This window comes from Apodemus sylvaticus, chromosome 2, assembly GCF_947179515.1.
Source record: "Apodemus sylvaticus chromosome 2, mApoSyl1.1, whole genome shotgun sequence".
In the NCBI taxonomy this organism is placed as follows: Eukaryota; Metazoa; Chordata; class Mammalia; order Rodentia; family Muridae; genus Apodemus; species Apodemus sylvaticus.
Genome location: NC_067473.1, coordinates 185,119,712 through 185,147,292, shown reverse-complemented (window position 1 = coordinate 185,147,292; position 27,581 = coordinate 185,119,712). Strand labels below are relative to the sequence as shown.

Sequence of the window (27,581 nt, the reverse complement as noted above, 5' to 3'; positions counted from 1 at the left end):
TGGGCAGTCTGAGGCCATGGGAACAATTTCAACCATGCCCAACACACCTAAACAAATTATCTCAGTAGTAAGTGATTTCAGGGCAGTGCCAAGATACATCTTATAGACACACCCAGAAAATAAGCAGTAGGTGCATAGCACACAGTTACTGATAATACATTTCTTAGGAAAAAAAAAATAAAAGAAATTAACTTAGTATAAAAATATTTTTAAGAGTTAAAAAATAATAGTTTATTCTTGAAGCTACCAAGCAAATATTATTTCCTAATTTTTTGTAGGATTAATTTATTAAAATCAGTGTCTTATAATATGTTAGAAAAAGCACTTTACATTTTAATCTAAAACTGAGATCCTCATTCCAAACACTTCAGTATAGGCTACTCTCGTTTAATTAAAGTCTATCAGATTAAGAAACATCTAAATGTATAATGTTTCTAATATAAATAAAATGTTAATTACTTCTGAAAATATACTTGAAAGATTTTTTTTACAAGGATTACTTTCATTTGAAAGCCTTTTTAAGTATGGGCACTCTGGTGGTGCATGCCTTTAGTCCCAGCACTTGGGAGGCAGAAGCAAGCAGATCTCTGTGAGTTCGAGGCTAGCCTGGTCTATATAGAGAGTTCCAGACCAGCCAGAGCTACACAGTGAGATCCTATTTAAAAAAAAAAAAAAAAAAGCAAATAAACACATGGTTTATTTTAAAATAATTTTATACTTACAAACAAAGGTTTATAGACAGTGTAGAATTCTGTGTGTAACTCATAGTTTCTCCTAATATTCATATCTTATGAAACTATGGCACACATCAAAATTAAGAAACTAACACAAATAAAACAAATAAAATTAGTATAGACTTTATTCAGCTTTTACCAGTTTTAAGGCTTATTGTTTTCATTAGTTTATGTGTATGGCCTGTATGGAGGAAAGGAGGAAAGCTTCTCTCTCTCTCCCCATATACCAAGTTCACACACATGTACAAAGCTCTCTCTCACACACATCAAGCTCTTCTCTCTCTCATGTACACACACATATCAAGCTCACATGTACACCATTCTTGCTCCCAACACCCCCCCCCACACACACACAGAGGTCAGAGGACAACGTTGTAGACTCAGTCCTCACCTCCCACCTTAGCATGGGTCACAGGAATCTAACTCATACTGTCAGGCTAGCAGAGCAAGTACTTTTATCTGTTCAGCCATCTCACTGGCTCCCAAACTGGTTTTTTACTTCCTGGTTTTTGCCAGTTTCCTACTAAGATCCTTTTTCTATTCCTGGAGTCAATCCAGGGACCCACATCCTAACAGGGACTTTCTGCTTAGGACTCACAGGTCACACTTTCCAGGGTCATTCAATGTCTTTCAGGCATGAAGGTCTTATGTGTGCTTCCAGTGGTTTTTGAGTTGAGGTTGCTCACATTCCCTGGGGACATCTGAGCCACCATCCCAGGGACATGGACAGAGGCAGGTCAAATGCCATTGCATTTGTCCCAGGTGGAATAGTGAGCTATGAAAAGAAGGACCTGGAACCAGCCTAGGCTCAAATTCTCTATACCATGGAAACCTGGTTACATTCCCCAACTGCTCAGCTCCTTGTTTCCTAGTCTTAAGAATGGAGATGTAATGATATTAAAGGGTCACTGAGAATCCATCAACGTGGTTCTTAAAAAAGACAGTGGCTATAAAACACGCCAAGCTCATTATGGTCATCCACACAAGGTTGCATGATGTCCCTGCCAAGCGTGCAAGCACTTTGGCTCAATGATAATACAAATTCCATAAACTCAGCTCCAAATTCCTTTCACAATGAAAAAAAATTTTTTTTATGGAATTAGCAGGTTAAACACTTTCTGCTTACTTACCAAAGAAAATACCTATGGGGCTCCCTACCTTACAACATTCTCTTTAAATAAAAGTATCTTATATAAAACATTAATCGTACTACAGAATCTAGAACGAGGCTCCCTGGCACCCATCTCCCCTGCTGTTGTACATAAGTAATGGTCTTCCTGGTCACTGGCTGGAAGCACAGGAACATCCAGGAGAGAAGGGAGCAGTGCAAGTCAAGTCCCCACCTCCTTTACCCCCACAGCCCCTGCCCTCGGGACCCATGTGAAGAGGATTTCAGAGAACAGTCATGGGAAGGAAGGCAAGGGAGGAGGCTGGACCTTGTGCATACCAGGGCAAAGTGGAGCTGTGTAACTCTGGAATATGTGATGCAGAAATGACCAGGGCTCAACCCTTTCCATCTTGTAGCAGCTCCATGACAGAATTCACATACCATAAAATGCAAACATCCACAATGCATACTTTAGAACTCACTCGTTGACTGTCTCAGTCGTCTAGATAGCTTAGGCTGAATATAGTCTTTCCTGGCTTAAGTTTCTAATTATCTCAGAGCTGTACCAACTGCTGAATTCTACAACATCACTTCACAAGAAATGCCCCAACAGAGAGCTACTAACCACAGTCATGTAGTGCAGCATTCGGCCATCCACCCGCCCTTCATCAAACTGGGTCTTGTACTGAGGGAGGCCAATATCATCCAGCCATCCTAAATGAGAAAAGCGGGTGTGATTACCAAGCTACAAAATGCCTATTTCTATGGTCAGGGAGAAAATGTGACAATGTTTATTCTTCTTCAAGCATAAAGCCTTCTTACTAGTGACCCAGTTGAAGTCCAGCTTCCCATAGTTGGTTTCTTCTTCAGATCCCAGGGCCTGCAGGGCCAGCTGGAGCTTCTTGCGATGCAGAGAGTGTTTGATGCCAAGCTCCTGAAACAGTAAACAGAACCTTAGAATTCTATCCATCGGGGCTGGATCCACCAACTAAAGATGCAGAATCCCCCACAACGAAGCCTCCCCTCAAGACCAGCCCTCTATTAAGTTAGAACGCTACCTCAGGCTAATAACCCAATCTATATTGAATTATAGTATGAACCTCAGGCCGATACAGCATTGCTGAAGAAAAGGCCCAAGTCTACCACAATGGGCTCAGTGGAATGTTGGACAGTGCCTAGAGATTCATTTTATTTGTAAGAAAGAAACTGTTGAATGCATAATGGGGATTTGACTTCTATTTTGTGTGTAATGTTTGATAATTACAACATAAAATATACAAAGTATTCTTTTGTGAAGTTAAATTGTATATATTACATTGAAAAGATAAGTCAATGTATGTTTACAAGATGACTGACACATATAAGCTGTATTCATTTTATGAAGTCTATTCATTATATAGCACAATAGACTTATATAAGCTAATGCTTTTCATTACAGGTTCCACTCATACTGTTCTATTTCAGGATAATAAAGGATTCTACATCAATACCCTGGTCCGGGGTAGGTGTTGCTGGGGATGGAACCTTGGGTCTTACACATGTCAGACAAGTGTACTGCCCCTGAGCTACATTTCCAGCCATACACACACATCCCCTTCTTACTATGCACAGGCAGAACAGAACAGTTACCTTCTCTAGATCTTGCTGAGATGCCTGCAAAAGCGTCTGGCCAGATATAATCCAATGCTTCCCAGAACTCAGGTAGGACCCCAAGCCTTGCTCTGCCAGCCAGCTGCACACCTGGTCCTTGGTCCATTTGGCAAATGGCATATCCAGGTCACTGTGGGAAATGAGACACAGCCCTAAGATAGTATTCCAGCTTATAGTCAGTGCTGAGCAACTGAGCATACAATCGATATGGAAATTCCCTGGCAACAAATGTTTACCCAAGAAAAACCTACTTTTCAGTTGGAGATTGGAAAGTTACTTTCTAAAATCCCTGTTTTCAATTCAAAAGACATTGCAAAAAGACCAATAGGAGCTACTGAGAACACACGCTACAGAAAAACACAAAGATGAGCTACGTAAGTTATGTTCTACACATTCAAAAACCTGTCAACTGAAGAGCTGACTCCCAAACTGAAAATACTGCATGGCTGAAAGAAATTCAACTGCACTATGAACTCATTTCAGCACAATTATGGTTTCTCTCTAGCAGAGAATCACTGAGGAGATAATATGCTCCTCCTGTTATCAGAAAGGAACACTCCAAGTGAAGCTTCTATTTTCTTTTACTTACTCAGCTTTGCTGCTTGAAAAAAATTCAAAGTGACATGGCTACATTTTTTAAAAACTTACTAATTTACATTGTGTGTGTGTCTGACAAAACCTTTTTTTAATAGCACAAGGGAGTTCTTTATTGTACTTAAGAAGACATATGGCAAGTGAGAAGAACATCTGTTATCTGAAAGCCAAAGGGAACTTCTTGATGTCCAGAGCCCCGCCTGTGTGGGAGTCTGCGTTTCCAGCTGATTATTCTTTAACAGGTTAAAAGACTATTCTGCATCAACACATTGCTCTGTGTGTTTGCCAACCCTGCCCTTCTATGCTCAGGAGGTCAGTATGGTTAGCTCCAAACCCATTCTATGTTTTAATGAAGCACAAAGGAAGTTCTTGTAGTCCTGGTGAGTAAAACACATAGCTTTCCCCCCAACTAGTATGACAAGGCTTTTATTAATTTGGTGGGACAATGTATGGTCTGCATAAGCTCAGCAATTCTGACCCAGTGTGTCTTTCACACTTTCAAAGGCTCTATCAAATTGGTAATGCCTACTGACCAGTTGTTATTAGACAATTATTTGACAGATATCAACTCAATCCTCACAATCACCTTTAGGGATTAGTGCTAGGTCCCACTGTGGCGAGAGGAAAGTGAAACAGAGCATGGAAGCCACAGCTCAAGGTCACCTGACTGGTGGACACAAGGCTAGAGAGCAAGAAGTCTGACTCTAGAATGTAAGTTTTACCTTCCCCCCCTTCTACTTCTCAGTGCTGGAGTTGGTACCAGGACCCCATGTTTGCTACACAAGGTCACTGCTGCTAACCCACAAGTCCAGCCCTTAGAACCATCTCTTGACCACTAGAGGCTGCCCCACCCTTACAAGACTATGCCTTCCGAGACTCTCCACATAATTATACCTATATAAACATTAAGCCCAAGAACCATCCTGACACCTCACATGCTCACACAGCTGTCATCAACCACTGACAAGCAAAATCACTTTCCCAGGCAGAGCAGTAAGCCGGGACTTCAGCAACAGTGACATCACAGGGTACTTACCTGTTGGACTGTCCTAAATCTCGAGACCAACCAAGCCTGGGTCCTGCAGTTGCCCTCGTCCCTCCTCTTTTGAATTCAGGCTCAGACATGTCATCTGGGTTGAATGTAGTTGACTGACTTCTTCTAAGTCTGAGGACACAACGCACATGGCCATGCATTAGACCCGAGGCGGCTGCTGCCTTGGTGCTTAATCATAAGGTTTTTGTTTGTTTTTGTATGCCACTAGCCCAGATATTTGAATTTAAGTATTAACCAAGGCCCAGTGAGTATATGCATCCCATATCAGTCTTCTTTCCAAAAAGCCTGGGGACTTGGTGCCCACGCCCAGCCAAACTTCCTGTTGTCCCCTGTACCTGAACAGCACACGAGTCAGTATTCCACCTGCCCTTCCTTCCACTTACTTCCCAAAGAGTCTCATGATGCCTCTGGATTTCTTTCTGGAATCTGGAGATGGTGGAGACATTGGGAATGGACTGGTTCCCTGGGAACCTTTGGACCGAGATGTGCCAGCCAAATCTAGGTGCTCAGCCGTCTCTTTTTCTGTCTCAGCTGTCCCAAGGATAGAATAAAGACCAGTGAATACAAAAAATATATAAACCTTCTTGTTTTTAGCAACTTAAGAATTCTCCTTTGGGTCTGTAAATCAGTGATTTCCAGAAAAATCCCCTTAATTATAAATATGTAAGTATGTGTCCCCTAAGCTTACTCTCCCGCATAAAGTAAATTAACTTAAAATTGGCCTTGGAGGTTAAGTGTGTGACAGAGCTGTGTGTGGTGGAGCGCACCTGCAAACCTTCCTCCTGGAGGCCAGCACAGGAGGGCTGATTCTGAGATGAGCTTGGGCTACAAAGTGAGACTCTTTCCTTCCTCTCACACCTGCTGCCATGACCTGCTCCTAGATCTGTGGCCTCATGGTCTCTTCTTTGCTGTAGCCCCCTAGTTTCTGTCATTCCCACAGTGCACACCAAGACTGCTTAGGTCCCTCTTCAGGTCCTCAGCAAGCTCGCTTGCTCTAAGTTCAGCCCTGAGAGATGGCTTTATTTCTATAGGCAGATGTTATCAGAACTGCTGAGCCTCACTTCACTCTTGAGTCCCATACCTTAAGTCTGTGCAGAGTCCCAATTTAATGTGCCAAGTGGGACATATTAAACCACCCAGTTTCCCTGAACATATTCTCTCACATTTTATTTGAGACCAAATTAAAATTCTATATAATTTTCTTCTTAATTCTCCTTTTCCTTTGCCATTTAGATCACACAGTTACAGAGGACTAGCAATTCTTTTCAAAAAATGAGTCACCAGGCATTGTGGTACACACTCATAATCCCAGCACTCAAAAGGTCAAGGCAAAAAGATTTCAAGCTCAAGGCCAGACCAGGTTGTAGTTGAGATCCTAACTCAAGGGGAGGGGAGGCCAACTCAGCCTATTATGTATTAGACACTGGGAGAACAGTGGTCAGGTATGTGTGAGATTTTCTTTAGATATAAAACCAGTCATTTTTGATTTGGCATGGAAAGAACAGTATCTACACCTGCCACTGCAGACTTCCACATATGCACGATGTAAGTTCTTTCAACCGTCCATCCCTAGAGAACAGTCACAACCAAAGACAGGGCTAGTGTTTTCCAAAGTGTGAAATTTTACATTTTATAAAGGAAAATTACACTTGTTCAAAAATATATATATATATATGTATCATGGGAAGAGACCCAGAAGGATTTGCAGAAGTTGCAGAAGTTGAGTTTTCTATGAAGCAGAGCTGTGATTACAGGTTACGATAAGCAGCACTGGCCTACAAGCATCAAATACTGCCCTAGAAAGACGCAGGAGGAGCTGGAAATAGTTGTCCAACTAGAAGAGTAATTTTTGCAGCCAGCCCTCACAGTAGGCACTCCAGGCTCCAAAGAGACTGATGTCACTTCGCTAGGACATGTGCATCAATGACTGGTTATCTATAGAAGAGGACAGAGCCTCAGAGAATCCCAGGGGGATGGATCCACTCTCACTCCACAGCCACAGTGGGTATGGCTGCTCTAAAAATGTTCCTAGCCCAACTTTAAAAAAGCATCATACTTTTATTTTTTGAGGGCTTTCTCCATGCTATTCCCCATGGGGAGACAACGAACTTTTCTTAAAAGCACTCTGATGGAAAACTCTCAAATATAGCACGTGAAGTTACCTCTATCATCACAAAATATCCCCAATCTCAAAGTAATAAAATGTCCTGAATGTTCCCATAAGAGCAGTAAGTCCGCTCTTGCCTGGCAACAGACACTTTAGAGGGAGGCCAGGAAAATGGTCACACGGAGGAATGAGAGCTGGTGGATGATGGTTCAGTCACAGTGAGGGGAGCTGGGATGTAGGAACCCAGCCCATTCCGGCCCTGTGTCCTGCAGGCTGCTGGGCATTTCCTCAGAACTGCTTACAAGGTGTCAACAGTACTGCTTAAAATAGCATGTAGGCTCAGAAGCAAAGGTTCTGTAGAGTCTGTTTCTGCCAAAGATTCTAGAACAGACTACATTTTCTGACTGCAGCCAGCTTGCTTGGTAGAGATCGCAGAGGCCAGGAGTGGGGGTTAGATGTTTGGAATGCAGTTCTGGAGAAGGCTGGCATGCAGGGTACGGTACCTAAGGTGGGTGCACTGGCACTTCGTTTACGGTCTTCAGGTATCCCAACAATGCACACAACACACGCAGCCCAATGGAGAGAACACAGGGGTGACAAAATGAAACAGATCAGAATCCTCCGTCCATGGCAAATGCCCACAGGAGGAACACATGCACTGCTCTGAGACTATGCAAACTGCACAGGATCATTCTTGGGGATTCATTCATCCCACAGCACAGAGGGGAGACTGTCTGAAGCAAGTCTCAGAACATCTCGGGGTTGGGTCGTTTTCACACTGCTGTTCATATCCCTGGACAGAGTGGGGTAAGAGCTGACTTATCTCCACACTGAAAATTAAGTTCACTGACGCGTCTTTGCTAACTTCCCCCAGGCATCCATTTGCCCTCGTTTCTGAGAATGAGAAACATTCACAGAGGAACAAGGGATGGGTAAGATCAAGGCTCGCTGCCTTCCGGAAGGTCAGGGCCTGGGTGCCCTCTCTACATACCGAGGTTTGGTGCACTTGCTGTCCTCTTGCCGCTTTTGATCTTAAAAAAGCCCCGGCCAAAGGAGGACCTGGCTTTGCGAGTGCCGAAGGGGTTGTCATCCACAGAGGCTTCATGTCCTGGGACCTTGGGAGGCAGGGTCCCGAATGTGCGGCTGTCAGTCGGAGCTTTATCCTTAGGGGTGATAAGGAGGTAACTGGGTGTTAGGGTGCACTGTCCTTAGGACAGACTGGGCTCAAATCACTGGACCAACCACTGAAGGAATATACTGAGCCCAACACCAATTAAAACACCCCAAGAAATAACACCACAATGGCCACACCCACCTCCATCCTCACTCAGTACATTTGTTACTTTAAATGTCTAACACAGCCTTAAAGTATATTTAGTACATTTTTTTTATCTGCCTCATCTGTTTAAGACACGTCACGGAGATACTCCATACCCAGGATGGCAGATGTCTTATTTTTTTTAGCAATTATGATGCAGAGCTATAAACGAGTTTACATCCTTAAATCCCCACTACAGCAATAGAAGCCTAAGATAAGACTGCAAAGCAGGCAGTGAGCAAGCTTCAAGACAAATGAGGAGATCCTCCTGGTTATTTTACACATTCTCCTCAGAGAACAAGAGGAAGGTACAATCAGGAACTGTCTGTCTGTCTGCACTTTCTGACTCTGAGTCGGCCATTATGCATTCAAAATTGTTTCATTGCTTCAGTGTCGGTAAGAGATGTTTCTGGCTGTGTTTCATTCTTAACACCTGCTTTCTGCTGTCCTTTTACAGAGTTGGTGAGATGGTCAAAGGGATAACTGACTGACTGACTGTCCATTGTCTGCTGCCCACAGGAACTGAAAGTCTACACACACAACACAGACAGTATATACATCTTAACACGGACAAGCCCTTCATTTGTTGATGTGGAGTTAAAGGGACCTGAGAGACAGTTGTCTCACTGATAGTCAAGACTAGAACCGGCCTTCTACCCACTGCAGTCCTTATACAGTTCATGATCAGAACCCATGGGAAGACCTAGAGTACATGCTGACAATTTGTTCAGAACACCATGCTTGCTCCTATAAACAAGGACGTATGGAACAAACAACAGGCAATCTAAGGGGTTTTTGCAGGGCTTGGTGAAGGCAGCTACAGTAAAGAAGATGTTCAAATCACATGAGTCTAACATCACAGGTTAATAATAACAGGTGAACTTCTAAAAAGTATTGGGTTATTTAGTTATATGCATGTATGCCTATGTGCATGTGTAGGAGTACATGTGCCACAACACGTGTGTAGAGGTCAGAGGACAACTTGTGCGAACTAGTCTCCTCTTCTATCATGGATACCCTGGGAACAGAACCTAGGCTAACAGGCTTGGCAGCAAATGCTCTCACCTGTGAGCCCCCTCAACTGCCCCAAATTAACTTTTCCTTTTTTTTTTAACCAAGATGTTTGCTTTATGTTGAGTTGTGGACTACATACCACACATGAAGGCTGCCTGGGAAGGAGACAGTACATGAGGAAGAAACGAACAGGGAAGGGCTGAGCAGAAAAGTCTGTGACAAGCCCTTCCCTGTCTACCTGATCCTTACACCTTGATGGTGGTGGTGGTGGGGATCTAGGACCTGGTTCTGAGACCATAGCATAATAGACTATGCTTGTTCCATATGTGGGCTTTATATGCCCATATGTAAAGAATAATGTATATACATCAGGCATGTATGTTCATGTGTGTGTGTGGAGGTCAGAGGTTGGGAGTTTTCTCTCTTTGCTATATTTTTGAGGCACAGCCTCTCACTGAACCTGGGGCTCACTGACTGAGGAGACTGGCTGGCCAGGCCTAGGGATCCTTCTGTCCTCTCAGCACTGGGATGACAGGCATATGCTGTCATGCCCAGCTTCTTATGTGGCTGCTGGGGTTTGAAATCTGGTCCTCATGCTTTCAGAGTAAGCATTCTAGCACAGAACCATCTCTCCAGCCCCTACGAATAATTGAGTTTGAGGGATCTTCCATTTTTAAGCAGGTCTCCCGCCCACATTTTTCCTTATAGTTTTACCACCTACAGATGTTGCTAAATAACACATTTATACTTTGACAGGTTCTGGTATTTCATGGTCACATTTCTGTCCTTTGAATAATTTTTGAAATTCATCTGAAAGATGTCTAAGTCTACTTCTTTTCAAAGCTGCATACCATTCCTTTATGACAGAGACTGGCAAAGCAGGAATGTTCCTGATATTTGAATCATAAAGTCTCCATAACAGTTACTCAATGTTGTCACTGTTGTACGAAGATTACTTTAGGCAGCCTGTATATGAATGGGCAGAGCCGTGTTATATATAACTGTATAAATGGGCAGCTGGTCTTCAGCTGCTAGCCTGAGTCTTTGAGAGTGGTGATCCATGTTATTTCTAGTTCCTTGTTTTCATCACTGATGATCTGGGAAAGAAAGGACATTTGCAAAATCCAGAGAACCAAATATATGTAGAGGGCTAAGTAGATAGTTATGTTTGTGTGTGCAGGTGTGTTTCAGATAGACAGACAGACAGATAGATAGACAGACAGACAGGTGTTGGGTCCCTTGGAGCTGGAGTTCCATGTGTTTGTGAGCTGGGTGCTGAGTTCAGATCTCAAAATTAACTTTTGTTCAGATAGGGTCCCACTATGTAGACCAGGCTAGCCCCAAATTCACAGGGATCTGCTTGCCTCTGCCTCCCAAGTGCTGGGCTTAAAAGTATGTGCCTATCTCAAAATCAACTTAAAAAAATTTATGTGTCATTTGCATATATGAGGGTTTCATCTGCATGTTTGTACCTGCAATAGCAGAAAAAGGGGCATTGATCCCCACAGGACTACAGTTACAAGTTATGCACTGTCGCGTGGGTATCGGGAATTGAACTTAGGGCCCCTGAAGAAGCAGCCAGTGCTCTTAACCACTGAGTCATGCCCCATTTCTTAAGATTAACTTTTTAAAAGTAATTCGGTGGCATTGAGCACTTGTCTGAATCATAACAACACATCGGTTCCGAAGTACTGCCTCCTCCATGAGGCCACAGCGCCTCACTTTTCCTTCTTCTGCCAGAGTGGGCACTCCGTGCACACGGACATGCTGCACATGACACTGAACACAATCACAAGCATGTGACCTTCCTGGCTGGCTTTCTGCACCAGCATGGGGCCGTAGGGGCTTTGATAGCATGTCCCCTGCAGTCGGGATAGTCACTCAACTTACATGTCATAAAATTTAAACGATTTTATACTTCAATTCAGATATAAAAATTACCTCTGAAGGCTTCTGGATAGACTCCTTTTCCTGTTCAAAAACAATGACATTTAAGGAAGGCTGCTATAAATCCTTTATATGTTCAGTCGTCATTTCTATCACTTCTAAAACACGAAATCTTCTTGTGCTATTTCCTACAGTGTCTTATTAGTCCCAACCTTTCATTCACATATTTTCAATCTTTGGTATTCATTCTTAGTATCTGCCACTAATTGCACCATGGTAGCTAGAAATCTCCCATCAGAGGAACTATAAGCTCTTCCTAAAATTAATTTTTCCTGTGTGTAAAATGGGATGAAAATGAAGATCCATCCTTCAGTATTTTCTTCTAGCAACATGGAAAAGGGGAATAAAAAGCAGAAGGAGGAACAGAAGCAGAAACAGTCAGAGAACCCACCGTGCTATCCGATGCCTCTTTCTTCAGATTCCCAAGACTGCTGGATTTCTGCATACTTGAAGTTCTAAAAACAGAAATAATGATAATTAGAATTAATAGTAAGTTGACTCTGGTGCCTGCATCTAAGCGGATCATCTTAGAAGGAAACTAAAAATTGTCTGGGGGTTGAATCTTGGTAATAAAAGACAATCTGGATCCAGGCAAACACTTATGTGCTTAAGTAAATTGCAGCATTTAGTTCTTTAAAAGCAGGGTGGTTAACTGCCGTGCCAGTAACACAAACTGTCCCACACATGTCACAGTAGCTGGAAAAACACTTAAGGCTGCGCTGGCAATATCAGTGTTTTCCATGGACTCGTGGTGCCTACACATTCACACTAGGAACTCCGTAGAAGCCAGTGCACTGCCCAGATCTAACCCTTCTACATAAAGAATGAAAATTTACTCTTCTTTCAAAGAGAAATAACTTTTTTGAGTCTGGCAAAGCAATTCAGTCAATAGTTCTGATCAAAGCATAATAAGCCGGGTTTTGTGGGCACACCTGTAATTTCAGTACATAAGAGGCAGAAGAATTGCAGAATGTTTGAGATCAGCCTGAGCTATCAGGACAAAGCCTGTTTCCAAAAATGAAAAAGAAAGGCGGGAAGGACGAAAATAAAGAGGGAAGAAGAGGGGGAGAGAAAGGGAGACGGAGGAGGTAGAGGGAGAAGGAGAAGGGAGAGAGGGAGAGAGGAAGAGAGAGGGGAAGGGAGGAAGGGAGGGAGGGAAGGAGGAGGAGGGAGAAGAGGAAAGGGAAGTAGAAGGAGGGAAAAATGTCATTACCCAGGGTAATTCATTTGCTAGTCTAGGAAAGCAGGAGGAGCCTGTACGTCACAGAAACTTTCTCTCTCACATAATTAGTGTTCAGTTATACACAGCTGGAGAAGGTCTGACTCAAAAACTCAATGCACAAACATGGGGCCATTTTCAAAACCTGAGGCAGTGGGGGTGTACCTCAGTGCCAGGGTACTTGGTATGTGAGTTGCCTGAGGCTTGGTCCCCAGCAATGCAGGATTAAAAAAGAAGGCACAATAGAGAAAGGGACTTTAGAAGGAATGTGTCTGCTCCAAAAAAGCTAGACAACAAACCTTTAGAGGTATCTCTCTCGCTTACATAAGTTGTCAGTCATACTGACTGCCAAAACCATAAAAGATAAGAGAGAAACAGAAACATCTCATGTGAGCTCTGCTCTGAAAATAGGCTTTCCTGGTTGTTTGGGGCTTTCCTAATCTAATCCAGACTCTGATTTGGGTAAATATTCACATTAGGCCAGTTTATTAAACTGTAAGTGCAGAGAGCAGCCCTGCCAGCTTTGAGTTCTCTGGGATCCTTTCCTGTTGGAATAAAACATAACAAACCAGCACAAAATGAATTAAAGGTGCTGAACTCCCAATGAGAACTGGTGACGAGGCTAAAGATCTGCAAGTGTCAGGCACGAGATGGCAGAGAAGGGAGCTTCTGTGACATCAGACTCCAGCCCTGCCTATCATGACATACACAGTCTTGTACTTGTGACCCAGTTGGTCACTGTGTAATGGTTACATGAACACAACAGATCCCCAGGTTCTGAAGCCTTGATCACACTTCATGCTCAAGGAGATACAACTTACGAAACACCATCACTCAGAGAAACTTCAGCGGCAGCGCCCAGAACTGCTCTTCCATCACTAAAATATATTTTTAAAAAGCCATTTGTTAACATCATGAATTGAAATCTACACAAACACTCCTGGCTTTGCAATGGTGAAGTCCCAAAGAGCCCCATAGGAAGCTCAAACCACTGTTAATGAAAGTGACTTCTGTTCAATCTACCAAACCCAGCTTATTCTGTCCTTTCTTGTTCATATTAACAGCACCCCACTCGCCTATAGCTGGGCAAAAAATCTCTCCCACAGAGTCTACTTCAGAGGGTGTGCTGACTGCCTCATACCTGCCAAAAACCATGCAGAAGTGAAACATTGTAAAGTTAAAAAACAAATCACAAGTCAAGCTGTCATGGGGGCCAGTCTATACATGGTCTAGGTGAACAGAAATATTAAAAAAGAAGAAAGCTATTTCTAAGTTTAAACATTTTCTTAAGTCTATTTCAAGGTTAGGCAATTCATCTGAGAATTTTCTGGCACAGCATCGATTTGCCTATGGAGAGACGACCGTGTTCCTGGTTGTTGACTTCACAGACACTCTTCAGACAGCCTCAGTGACTACTCTGCTTTCACCCCCTGTCAGGTATCTATGGCCTAGAAAGCAAAACCCACGCTCTAACCTCATCCCCTCACTTCCCAGGCTCACTGTTGCCCCGTTATTTCATTATTACAAAACAGACGATGAAAACTGTCCTTATCTGTGGTTGCTCTATCTCTCTGAACATCTATATCACAATGTTGGCCCATAAATGGCATACCCCTCTTCAAATGAAGTCTCAGGCTTAGTAGGCAACTTGGGTTTTTCGCAAGTTTCTACATCCATAGATGGCGCCAATAGTGAAGGGATGGAAGCTTGCAAAACGCTGGTGTGAAACTGCAACAAGTTACAAGTGAGAAGAAAATCAGTCAAAACGCAAGCCACAGAGTGACAAAACATAACAGAATTGGTCTATGCAAAACGCATCAGTGCTTAGAACTCTAGCCTTATACTTATAAGTCATTTCAGAATACAAACATCGAGATAAGGTGTTAGTGAGAGGAAACACTGTGGAGAAAGGGGATTAAATTTGGTTCTAAGAGAGCAAATATCCTGAATAAGAAAGTAGCACCCGCTGAGAGCCAGCGCCAAAGCCCTGACCCCAGTGTCAACATACACTGTAAACAAAGCACCGTTTTCGGCTGTGTTTCTACTACAAGTCTAACCCGCAGCACACATCACGTTGGTTCATTGCTCTTTTATGTGTGAACAGGCTGACTACGGTCAGCTATCCTAACTGGTGAACAATGCATTACAATCAGTGAGAACGGACTCTGAGGAAACAATGAACATGGATACCATTTTCTCAAATACCTCTGGGGCCTAGGGCTGGAGTCTCAAGGTTTTGGTTTTTTTGTTTTTGGTTTTTGGTTTTATTTTAACAGTGGGGTTTTCTGGTAATGTACAAGAACTAGAGAACAGAGCAGGATCGGCACCAAGAACTCACAAAGGAAACATTGGTGTGAAGTCCAAGTCAGCTGATCACTGGACTCCTCGTTTGATTATTTGTAGTGCTGACCTACCAAATATCCCAGTGTTTCACCACTGAGCTATGTTCCCAGCCACAGTTTCTCTCCCCACTCTCTGATTTTTATTAATAATTTTCAATTAAAATTTAATTATATTTTCCCCTTCATTCACTTTCCTGTCCCCATGTATCCTCCTTTGCTAACTGCACGCTCTACCCCCCGCCCCCCCCCCCCCCCGCCCCATTCTCCGTCTTCCTCTCCCTCCCAAATTCATGACCTCTTTTTTAACTCCCTTTCTGATCAGGATCTCCTATGTCGTCCAGGCTGGCCATGAGCTCAGCCTCCTATGAGATTACAGGTGTCCCAGCACTCCTGCACTGGCCTGGCAGCTCACTCCTCTTCAGTAAAGACAGGCATGAACCCAAACCTACACCAACTACTCAGCAAGGGTTCACCTCAGCCACGCCCTCCACAAGCCTGCAGTCATACTCAGGATATTTTCCCTTCCCTTTTCTACCAATCGCCAACCAGTGTACCTTCCTGTGCTCACCACCCCCTCTCAAATCCATGATCCCCTTTCCTAACTCTGACAGAGTCAGAGCTGCCTCTGAGCTCCTAGAATCCAAACCCAGAGGAGGTAAGATAGAGTTGGGTGTGCTTTGCCTGCAAAGCTCGGCTTCAGGAAGAAGCAGTTTAATAGCACCGCAAAAGCTCAAAACCATCAGGTCATATCAGTATAAAATAGGGCTCTTTCTATACATCCCGGTTTGGTTTTAGTTTGAATTTTTCATGTCTCTTGAAGTTCAACTGTTTCCCTAGACTCCTAATCGTAGGAAAAATACACTAACACATAGACCTGTTTTCTGGATTTCTTTGTCAAACTGTAATGTTTCAGTTTAATTTTTCTTCCTGGTTTTCCTCAAAACTAAGGTCGAATTCTATCTATTTTTTTTCATGCCATTTTTATTCAGTTTGGAACGATCATTTATGGCAAACTAAACATCATTAAGCTTGAATTCACAAGGTCTGCAGACACAGCTCAACAGTTAAGAGCACTTCCTAGGGATGAGGTTCCAATTCCCAGCATGGTAGACAGTGTCTCTTAACTCCAGTTCCAGGGGATCTGGTGCCCTCTTCTGACCTCTTTGGGAACTGCATGCAGCAGTGTACATAAATACATTCAGAATCCCACGCATACCTCTTCTGGAGCACTTGTGTGGAGGGGGTCCCTGCTGGGAGACCCCATTCCTGGCGTAGAAGAAGTACTTCTCTCCAGATCACTAAATCCCTGTGCATCCAACAGGGTGGAGATAGAGCTGGAGTGGAACAGACCCTCACACTCACCATCCTGGCCTGAAAAAGAGGAAGCAGATGATCATGCAGTGCACTCTGGGAGGAAGAATGGGAACTGCACATTTCTTTCTTTCTTTTTCTTGAACATACACTGTAGCACTGAGCTATAGTGCCAGTCAGAGTATAAACAAACACATGAGTTGCTTCTTCCTGTCACATGTAAATTAGCACCACAGAAGCTAGGATACAGCATCTTAAACTGCAAGCCACTAAGCTCCAGGACTGAAGCCACACTAAGCGCTCACCAGTGGTATTAACAGATGGAGTCAGATTTCAAACAGTACTAACACAAACGATGTCTAAAACATAAATTTATTTCAAGAGCCCACTGTAATTTTGTTTTAAATCTTTTAGGCTTCATAAGTCTTAGTTTAGCCCTGTTTGGTGATGTCTAACTTTAATCTTAGTACTAGGAAGGTGAGAGCAGAGAATCAGGAGTTCAAGATCATCCTCAGCTACGTAGCAAGTTTAAAGCCAGCCTGGGCTATATGAGACCCTACCCCAAAAAAGTTGTCTGTCTATCACCTTACTTACCAATCATCTATCTACCTACTTACCAATATACACTACTTACCTACCTACTTACTTATCTATGTATCTACCCATCTATATACCTGTCTATCCCAGTGTGATTATCTAACTCCGGGTAACAACAGAGTCACCATTTAGACATGGTACTTCTTATCACTGCTGTGCTGTGGAAAATACACAAAATGAAAAACAGGATAAAAAAAATGACAGCTGATCCTTCCAAACTATCCTTTGGTGGCATTTTTTTTTTTTGAGACAGGGTTTCTCTGTGTAGCCTTGGCTGTCCTGGAACTCACTCTGTAGACCAGGCTGGCCTTGAACTCAAAAATCCGCCTGCCTCTGCCTCCCAGAGTGCTGGGATTACAGGCGTGCGCCACCACCGCCCGGCCTTTGGTGGCATTTTAAAGCAGGAAAGTCTTGACAAAAAAAGAAAAAAGAAAGAAAGAAACCAAATATCCAAAAAAGCACTAAGCTTGAAAAAGTTTGAACATAGTCCAGATGTAAAGGGTTACCTGTAGAACACAATGCTAGACAGTCATTTTCTTAAAAATGGAAAGAATTATTTTTAAAAACTCTAATCTCTAAATAATGCCAATTGGCAAACTATATACTAACCTAAGGAGCTTAGCAAGGCTGTTTTGTTTGTTTGCCCCCCACAACGGTCTTCCTACAACACAGCCCAGACTCACATCAAATTCAAGGTCACCTTGACTTGGCTTCTAAACTGCTTAGAAGTTTACTTCAAGAGCCCACTGTAATTTTGTTTTAAATTTTTTAGGCTTCATAAGTCTTAGTTTAGCCCTGTTTGGTGATGTCTAACTTTAAACTTTGCACTAGGAAGGTGAGAGCAGAGAATCAGGTTTCTAAAGATTTCTTTTATTTTTTATTAGTGTGTATGTATGTATGCATGTGTCCACAGAGGCTGGAGGCAGGGGTTGGATCCACTGGAACTGGAGTTACAGATGGTCGTGGGCTGCCAGACTGGGTGCTGAGAGCCAAACTCCAGTCCTCTGCAAGAGCAGCAAATGCTCTTAACCACTGAGCATCTCTCCAGCCTCTAACCATAACTTTTAAATTGAGGTTTTACTAGAATTTTATCCTAGCTTTACAAGATCTTAAGTGTTCCTAAGAGTCTTGTGGAGTAAGTAAGTAAATCTAAATCCTATGGAAAACCACTTTTTATATAGCTTGTCACTCTAGCAGAGTGCAGTGTTTGTGACGTGTGAAAACCTATCCTGTTATATCTGATTTGAAACCACTACATGGAGGCTGGAGAGGTTCAGGCAAGTCTGAATGCAAGCACAGGGCCTTATCAAAAGCAGGGCACAGGCTGAGGTGGCCCAAGACTGAGACCACACACTGAGGGAGAAAGCCTGGATTTGGTTTCTGGCCCTAAACTAGGCAGCTTACACCTCCAGGGACCCGACACCCTCTTCTGGCCTCCTTGGGCACTTGTACAAATATGGCATGCATATAACCACACACATACACACAGATAAAATAAATCTTTACACTCCTGGCATGGTGATCTATAGCTTTAAACAGGCCAACCTAGTCAGTGAACTCCAGCATCAGTGAGAAACCCTGTCTCCTGGAAGGGCCAGTGAAATGGCTCACAAGCTATCCTTGGGGTCCCTCATAGGACTGGCTCTTATGAAAAAAAAAGAGAATTATTTGTTTGTTTGTTTGTTTGTTTCTAAGCTCCTGGCCCAAAGCAGAGTTTTTTCTTTTGATTCATGAATCCATGAGAATTAAAATTTCTGAGAGAATGGCTCAGTGGCAGAGCACTTGACTAGTATGTACAAGGCAGATCCCAAGCAATAAAAAATTAGTTAATTTAAACAAAAATTTCAAATTCTTGACTATTCCACAATTATCTCTTTGCTAGCTAGTGTTTATGCCAACTTGACAGTGGCTAGAATCATTGGGAAGAGAAAATATCACCTGAGGAAATAACTTCACTAGATTTGGCTATGGGCAAGCTTATGGGACCTTTTCTTGGTTAGTGACTGATGTGGAAGGACCTAGACCATTGTGTGTGTGGTAGCAGCCCTGGGCTGGTGGTCCTGAGGGTGTTTAAGAAAGCAGGCTGAGCAGGCCATGGAGAGCAAATCAGGAAGCAGCACCCTCCATTTCCTCTGCTCCTGGACATAGAGGCTCCTGCCTCCAGGTTCCTACCCTGTTGAGTTCCTGCCCTGACTTTCCTCTGTAATGGACTGTGATACTGAATTGTGAGCTGAAATAAAGGCTTTTCTTTCCCAAGCTGCTTTCAGTCATGGTATTTCATCACAACAAAGAAACCCTAACAAAAACATCTCTCAAAAGACATGCTTTTGGTGCTTATCATCTTTTGGGTGACCAGCACGTTCACAGTCAACAAGCTCTAACATTCTGTGTGTTTCAAATGACTCTCAGTCTGTTTGAGAAAGGTCATCTGCAGGGAAGGCAGAAGAACATCATGTGTTCCAAGAGGAACCCACAGTCCTTGGCCAGCATCACCTACCTGGAGCTTTAGCCCTAACTGTCAACCTTTATTGATTTCTTTTCCTTTGCTCCGTGCCCCTCATCTAACAGCATATCACAGCCTTCATCTATCAGGTGATCCAGATCCACTGGGGCTCCACAGCAGCAATACATGCAGGAGTCTTGATTTGCTCCCCTGCTCTAGATACCGCTGTCCCTCGCAACTCGCCCTGGCAAAAGTTACACTGCAAACTTGTTACCCGGCCCTTTGCCCCAGCTGGGGCACGGCTCAGTGGTAAGACATTTGCCTAGCATGTGTAAGGCCCTAGGCTCGATTCCGAGGACAGTGGTTCTTGTTCTGGTGTCCACAGACCGAAAACAGGAGTGGCATATAAGATGGCCTCCATATCAGAGGTTTACATTACAATTCATAACAGTAGCAAAATGAGTTAAGAAATGGGTCACCACAGCATGAGGAGCTGCACTAAAGGATCACAGCAAGAGGAGAGGTGAGAACCACTGCCTTAGAACCAAAGAAACAAAGCAAAGCCTCACTGGAACCCCCCCACGTCCCCCACACACACTTGTTTACTAGCAGGTGCCCAGCCCAGCCCTACTGAGATTCCTCTCACATCAACACGCCACACCCACCCACAGGATCAGAACTTTCCAAACACACTGCCTTCCCTTCTAAAACACCCCAGGCTCTTGACACGTGCTGTAGTTCCTGCTCTAGAATGCTTTTCTGGGAGCTACTCTCAATGACGCACAGAACTACAATATACCCATGGGCTGAGTGCATCCTGATAGGACAGTTGCCTGGCACTACTGTCAATAAACAAATGAGCCACGTGATATGGAATAATGCATATGAACTCTATAAGACATTGAGTCTAAATACATAAATTCATGACTGGTTAAAATGGACTGAAGTAGGAAGGCTTCCAGAGAACAGTCTACATTATTACCTTGGGCCAGAGCTGCTGGGTCCTGCATCTTCCTGTACTTGTTCAGGCACTGCCGGAGGTCTTCTATTTTCCGCTCCTGTGAATTGAGTAAACTGTCACTACTACTGAATTTTAAAACAGTCAAGGGAAGCACCTGTGAACTGTGTACATTATCCAAAAAGTATTTCTGAACTTCAGCAAAAGTGGCAATGTCTGTATTTTTCCTGTGTGTTTCAGAGACAGAACCAGAACCTGTGATGGATGTTATATATTCTTTTACTTGTCATCTTTAAAAACAAAACTGATATAATAGCATTTAACAAAAAAGAAAAATATCAGGGCCAGTGAGATAGCTCAGTGGTGAAAGAGCAGGGCGTCAAGCCTATGACTTGTGTTTGATGCCAGTGGATAAAATTCTAGAGTTCATGTCCCGGCATCCTCCACACAGAAGCCAGGTGTGGCAACTGTAACCTAGAGCTCAGGGAGTGGGTAGAGAAGGTTGTGATGGAAAGAACAACTATCTCTTGGCATTCTGCAGTTTTGTACTCCTTGGAATTAGTCTTTTCTAGGACATGTCCCTCTGTTCTATTCTCTAAGGGGCACAGGAGAAAGTAGTCCTGATGTTATAAGCCGAACCCAACGGTTGTTAGGCAGCCAGGATCAGGTCAGGTTGGTTGTGAGAAAGACACCGCCCCATGCTTCAAGCGGGATGAAAGCCAAATATGGGTGAGGAAAATTGACCATGGCAAAGAGCCCTAGTGACACAGGCATTAGGCCAGTGCACTGAAGACAAAGGCGTGGACCAAGAATGATCCACAGGCCTGGCCTGTGTCTGTTCTCTGTTATTTCACCATTCAGGAAAGGCAACACATTTCCAGATGTAAAGGAAGTCAGGAATATAAGAAAGTAAATTTCATGGTAGTGCTGATATCTTTTCTCTGTGGCTGTGAGTACCTCTGTGAAGTTGACCCCTTCAGAGGTCATGTTACTCTAGAATTTCCAGAATGTACTATTTCTCTTCTCATCTGAATATAAGAAAGTCTGATGGTCTAACTACTTCCTAAATTCAGAAAGGGAAAGAAAGAGGCTGGGGGTTTTATTGGAATCTGAGTTGCTGGCTTCTCAGCTGTGTGTACTCAGCCACAGTCACAATGCCATCACTGAGTCTGGGCACACTCGGGCAGGAGGGACAAGGAAGGCCCTTAATGTCCTGTCCAGCTGAGGAAAGTCCAGGTCTGCAGGCACAGCCAGACTGCTGCAGAGCATAAACAAAGCGCAATATCTGAGTCTCACTTGGTACCTTTTCTTCATTTGCTGCCATCAGGGACTCCACTGCCTTCTTCATTTTCTGTACTTCAATGTCTGAAAGGATACAACAGTGTTAGGACACAGTGACATTGTTAGGAGGCAGCTAACCCGTGTGGGAAGACGCTTGCTCTTCTGCCTGAAAAGTTCCAAGGTACATGTGGCAACTATTCTCCCTTGGGAACAATAGAGGATGAGACTCTCTACCCCACCCACATAGTTGTGATAACAGACAGATAACAGTGTGGGTAGGGAGGGAGATACCCTCTCTTAGAGAAGTCTTCCTTTAAACACTGAAGATGAAATGTGGGCACAGCCGCAAGGACAGCACTGAGTTTTCAAAAAGAAGGAAGCCGTGGGCATGGGTGAGAAAGACAGCCGGATGGTATTCACAATGACAAGGCAGAGGGACAATGCTGTCATGGCCAAGCTGGAGAGGCCATGGTAAGAGGCTGAGCGGTGTGGTGCTCGCATGAGTAGTCATGCCAAGAAGCCAGCTGCAGGGCCACAGAAGGAAGAGCGCCTTGCTTCATCTATAAGCCTCATTTCTAACACTGTTTTAAAACAAAAATCGAGACATGACGAAACACAGCACGCACAACGGGACTTCCTTAAAATCTGATAACCAAACACAAAAGTGTTACTTTAATAAAAGTGACCATTTAGCCCCAAAGCAAACCTATGGTTAAAATATGGAAACAGGAAAATATTCACCTAAAGTCACCTGCTTCTGAAAGGGAAAACATTCTAGTAGTTTTATAGAACTCACTGATACACTTTCAAGTAGGAATTGCTGAGGCTTGTTGCTTGTTTGTTTGTTTCAAGCAAGTTTCTTTAAGCTAATAATTCATTCTCTTTAGTCAATTAAGGATTTATCTTTATGTGCACTAAACAGCCCAGGCTCCATAAAGCTTCTGATGTAGACCTCAGCTAAATGATGAGATTCCTAGCAGACCCAGCAAAGCCCACCCAGGTGCTCTGGGGCGCTCACTTGAGTAATGAGCTGCCTTCTCTTCTGTGCCTGTGCCACCTGCACACAGAGAGCATGCTTTCTGACCTCACTCCTCCGTGTGTCCTGCTGCACTCTGGGAAGTGAACGGGCTGCAGCAAAATCCTCTAAGATGGTCTTTTCCTCCTTGTTTTAGGGCCTGTCTGTCTAGCTTCTGCCTTGCACCCCGTACAGAAATGAGGGGCTATGGATGAAGCAGCTGCACTTCTGTGGACAGAAATGTATTAAGCATGCAAAGAGCGAAGTGGCTCTGATGATGAATGAGAAGCTGGTGGAGATACACCAAAACCTTACTTTTCTCTTTGAGCTTCTTTTTAATATTTTCATCTGCACAGGAAAACCCATCAGACTGCGAGTTAGCATTTATTGTAACAAAACCTATCTTACAAGTACTAGCATTTGGTTTCCTTTTACATAAATGCTGGGACTCTAATCCCACCAACAACCCAGAACATGAAGCACTCCCACATGACTCAGAGGCCGGCAGGTGCAGTGAGCACAGTGCTGGAGCCTCTGGAAGAACTGCCGTGCGGCTAGCCAAGCTGCTACACCAGAGCTTCGTCCTTCTGAACCTTGCTGCTTCTATGTGGACGTTGGGCCTCAGAGCCAATCAGCCATGGCTAATGTCACTCTGGTAGGTTTTCCCAAATGTTAGTTCGATACCTGGTCCTCCTGACTACATGTGGCATCCAATAATGTACTCAGGCCCAACACCACTGAAACAGTGTACCCCCTGTTCAAGGAGACAGGTCCACTGCTGACACAGTATCAGGGTCAGACTGCCATGAGGTGTGTAAACCTTGTACTCAGACCCTGAACTCAGCTGGTCCTACGGTGACAATGAGCAGTTCACACTGGCTCCAGTCCCCGACTCCTCTGTGTGGGCAGCACCCCAGATACATCCCTGAGTGCACCCACTCAGTCCATTCTGTTCTCACACTCAGAAAGTGAGACTGGCATTATGGGTTCCCTGGTACAGCGTGTGAGCAGCAGATTCCACCCTAAAGCTATGGTCTATGTCTGAATATCCTGTAATGTTATTTTACTTATGTCTAAACCCAGGGAGGAAAACTCACTTCCGTAAGGCTGAGTTTTCTGATGGATAAAGAAACAGGTACAGAATGCAACTTTTTTCCATACATTACATGGCATGTGACGAAGCTCCACAAACTGGAATCTATCTGTCCAAATAGTCAGAAACTGCTAGCTACATACATATATACATACATATATACACACATACATACATACATGCATGCATGCATACATTCATTCTAGGACTGCCAGACATTATACATATTATATTTCAAGATTTTTTTTTTAAAAATTGAGTCATGGCCTCCCTGTCAGCCAGGCTGGTGTCCACCCCATATTCCGCCTGCTTCCATTTCCACGAGCTAGAGCTGTAGATGTATGCGATGTCAAACCCAAATGTAAGCTTTAAAATGTCACGGGAGTTGTTTTTCTATTGTCCAACATCAGACCCTCTCCTGCAGGTTACAGGATCTTAACGAAACCATCAAGCACCACGGTCAGCCTTACCTCGATCGAGGACTTCGATCCCTTCTCCTTTCGCCTTACAAACCAGTCTCTCCTGCAGCCTCTTTACTTCACATTCCTTCTCTTCCAGCTGCTCTTTTAAAGATGCCAATTCATCCTACAAATTATAAATGCATTTTAAAGCAGTAGACTATGACAGAAGGAGAATACTTATAAAGTTTATTAGCCCTTTAAATCAATACTCGGACTGTGGGAATGAGACAAAAAAAAAAAACCCACAAAAAACTTACATACAAACACAAATTAGACAAAGGCAATGGTAAACACTAAGTAATTTGCAATAATTACAGTGTAAATGTTTCAAGTTTGTGGATAAATGTAAGAAGAAGCTGAAGTATAACAGCCTATGCTAAATCAAAGTCTCACCAAGTTAGTTGAAGATGACCAAATTAGATACTTGTCTTAAAAGCAAAATACAAAGTAAATTCAAAAAGGCTTGATTGGCTCTCTCAGCATTTCAAGGTGATGCTCATAATTCTGAGATAGTCACTGGGTGTCAGTAGCCACAGAAAGGCAATTTAGGGGTGACTGGCCAAATCATGGAATAAATCATTATTGCTGAGTAAGGCAGACTCCTACAGCAACGGAAAGTGAAGATTCGGGTCTTCCTTTTGGAATGACAATATCTGCAAAAGATTCTGAGGTCCTGATGTATTTACTAACATTTTAAAACTCAGCTTTGCTTCAGAAAATACTACTTTAGCAAATTCATATTTTGCAGGCTGTATCTGTCACAGAAACTAGTTATGCAATGGCAACAGGCGTCTTTTATTCAGTGTGATATTTATTCTCAGTCTTCACTACACAAACAGTGTTATGAAAAACATACCCAGGAGGTCAGGCTGGCCCTGTACTCCAGACTCATGGTAAGGACGGAGCCAAATTCAGAAACTTCCAACAGCCCTGCAAGAGGTGCTGCCCCCCTCCCCGCAGGGCTTCTAAGCAGTGGCTTCTCTTCCCTGCCTCAATAAGGAATACACACACTGGCCTTCTAGGAAACCCTAACAGGACAGCAGGCTTCAGTTCTTACGAGATGGAATTCTTCCACAGGGGAACTTTTAACAATTATTTTGTGATGCATAGGGCTCAGACTAAGAAATAAGTTTATAAGCAGATACTTTCATGTTGTACCTGTCTACTATTTACGATAGCAATCTCGTTGTCCCTTTAATCAGGGTGTATGCACTTTTAATATTAAGACAGGTGACACACATACACGCAATGAATGCACATGCTACTGCAAACACCACCACAGCAGAACGACACAGGCCAGAAGGCGGCAGCCCGCCCCCGCCAATGTCCACCGCACCTTCAGTGTCTCCCACTTTTGCTCCATCCGTTGCTTTTCATACTGCATCTGACCCACCTTGATTTTCATGCTAGAAAGTTTGGCCATTAGAGACTGGTAGAGAGACAGAGGAATGAGAGAAAAGGAGGCAGAAAAGATAAGCTAAATAACCGAGAAAATGGCATCAGTTCATAAAGAAGGTCAGCTAACCCGGACACCACAGGCTGTGTCCTGGCAGATTAGTTAAGCCTTGGGTTCACTGAAAAACATGGTTTAGTTGTGAGATATGTTTGTTACCATATCCTAGTTGGAAAACATTAAAAAAAATAATATTGCTCATAGAACAATAGACCATGCTTTAAAATATCATTGTTTTCCCCAGAGAAACTTACTTTAGTTGACTTGAGCTTTTTTTCATACTGAAGTCTTTCACCGTCCATCTCACTGACTTTTAGCCTCAAATCATTGATCTCTTGAATCAGCCCCTACAAAAGAAAATTAATCAGAAAAGGGTATAGCATGGTCACCAAGAGCGTAGCTGGAAATCCCAAGCCAGCACAGCTCCTTGGACATGCGGCAGTAAGAACCAGTTCTAACAAGGGAGACCCAGTGACATTTACCCCTAACTGCCAAAGCATACTTCCACTAAAATACTAATGTAAGTCTCCAGTGCCTCTGCCCTGGAGTGCCTGTGAAAACAAAGACATAGCTATGATTCTGACTAGAGAAATGCTATTGTGGTAATTGTGGGCCAAGCCCCAGTGTGGGGCGGGGAGGTTTGTGGAGCCTCGAAGCAGTAGTGCCTGCAGGGACAGCCTTCGACCATTAGGAGCACGTGCTCGAAAGGGATTTGGGAACCCCAGCTCCTTGCCCTCTTTTCTGCTTCCTGCTTTGTGTTTCATGATAACGTGCTACTTCAACGCTGTCTCAAAGCAATGAGGCCCACTCATCATGGACGATGATCTCCAAAACCGTGGGCTAAAATAAACTGTCTCTATGAGCTGTCTTGGGTATTTGTTATAGTGATGTGCCCTGGTTTTCTTCCTGTTGCTGTGATCAAACAACCTGACCAAAAGCAGCTTGGGAGGGGGGAGGATTATACTTCCAGGTCGCAGTCCATCACTCAGGGAAGCCAGGGCAGGAAACCAAATCCAGGACCTAGAGGCAGGAACCAGATGACTGCTGCTTGCTGGCTCCTCCACTGGATCACTGACCTGGTTCATGCCCACCTAGCTTTTCTATATCATGCAGGAGATAGAGGCTTCCCAGTAAGCTCCCCAGTGAGCTCTACAGCAGGTAAGACAGTCAAGGCAATTCCTCAGCCATGTTCACAGACCACCCTGACAAAGATGCATTGGGAACATTGACAGGTGGTTCTAGGCTGTGACGAATTGACAGTCAATGCTCACTGCAACATGATAGAAACGTGACTAATTCACAAAGGCAGTCTGACACCGACAAAGCCACTTAGCACCCATTTCTATATTAAAACTACCTATGGACCCCACCTTTCCACATAAGTTAGAGATTTTCTTTGGCATAGCCATTATTTACCTTAAGATTCTTTTCTGTGACACATTATAGTTATTTAAAGATTTCTATAATTTTTGCCTTATCTACAAAAATATAAACTTAAGTTTCTTTAAGCCAACGATCTCAATATGAAGGTAAATGAGGATCCTCAATATGAAATTGGATATATTCATATATCCAATACAATAACATAATTTTATATGTGCAAAATTTAAAGTCTAAATTATTTCATAATAGGATTTAACACCATTTCTACTGCCATTTTTAAAATGTGCTTGTCAAATTTGCTCAAATAATCTGAATTCAAGTTTAAAAAGAGTCCCTATCTCTTGCTAGCTCAACATCTCTGCATAGAAGTCAGGAGTGTCCTGCCTTGGGTCTTTCAGGCTTTGCAATTATTAACAGGCAGCTTTGAACTCCCAGCAGGCACTGCTGTAAACATTACCCCGTCTTTTAGTGCTGACTGCAATGATAAAGGAACAACTAT

General features: G+C 43.4%; 1 protein-coding gene across 9 annotated transcripts in view; it reads right to left on the bottom strand.

Moving 5' to 3' along the window:
- The window catches only part of Ppfibp1 (PPFIA binding protein 1), a 138,297-nt gene that overhangs the window by 6,370 nt on the left and 104,346 nt on the right, over window positions 1-27,581 (bottom strand). For 3 of the 9 annotated variants that reach the window (XM_052175295.1, XM_052175296.1, XM_052175294.1), the window contains 17 exons: window positions 25,954-26,046; window positions 24,256-24,370; window positions 23,008-23,040; window positions 21,700-21,761; window positions 20,421-20,496; window positions 16,304-16,458; window positions 14,358-14,473; window positions 13,567-13,623; window positions 11,918-11,981; window positions 11,521-11,550; window positions 8,239-8,410; window positions 7,751-7,783; window positions 5,524-5,671; window positions 5,123-5,251; window positions 3,472-3,622; window positions 2,665-2,776; window positions 2,468-2,556 (listed from right to left, as the gene is read on the bottom strand). In XM_052175295.1, coding sequence (XP_052031255.1) covers window positions 2,468-2,556; window positions 2,665-2,776; window positions 3,472-3,622; window positions 5,123-5,251; window positions 5,524-5,671; window positions 7,751-7,783; window positions 8,239-8,410; window positions 11,521-11,550; window positions 11,918-11,981; window positions 13,567-13,623; window positions 14,358-14,473; window positions 16,304-16,458; window positions 20,421-20,496; window positions 21,700-21,761; window positions 23,008-23,040; window positions 24,256-24,370; window positions 25,954-26,046 — 1,635 coding nt within the window. The remainder of the gene's footprint in view (window positions 1-2,467; window positions 2,557-2,664; window positions 2,777-3,471; window positions 3,623-5,122; window positions 5,252-5,523; window positions 5,672-7,750; window positions 7,784-8,238; window positions 8,411-11,520; window positions 11,551-11,917; window positions 11,982-13,566; window positions 13,624-14,357; window positions 14,474-16,303; window positions 16,459-20,420; window positions 20,497-21,699; window positions 21,762-23,007; window positions 23,041-24,255; window positions 24,371-25,953; window positions 26,047-27,581) is intronic. The other 6 variants (XM_052175299.1, XM_052175300.1, XM_052175297.1 and 3 more) reach the window with 6 other exon arrangements.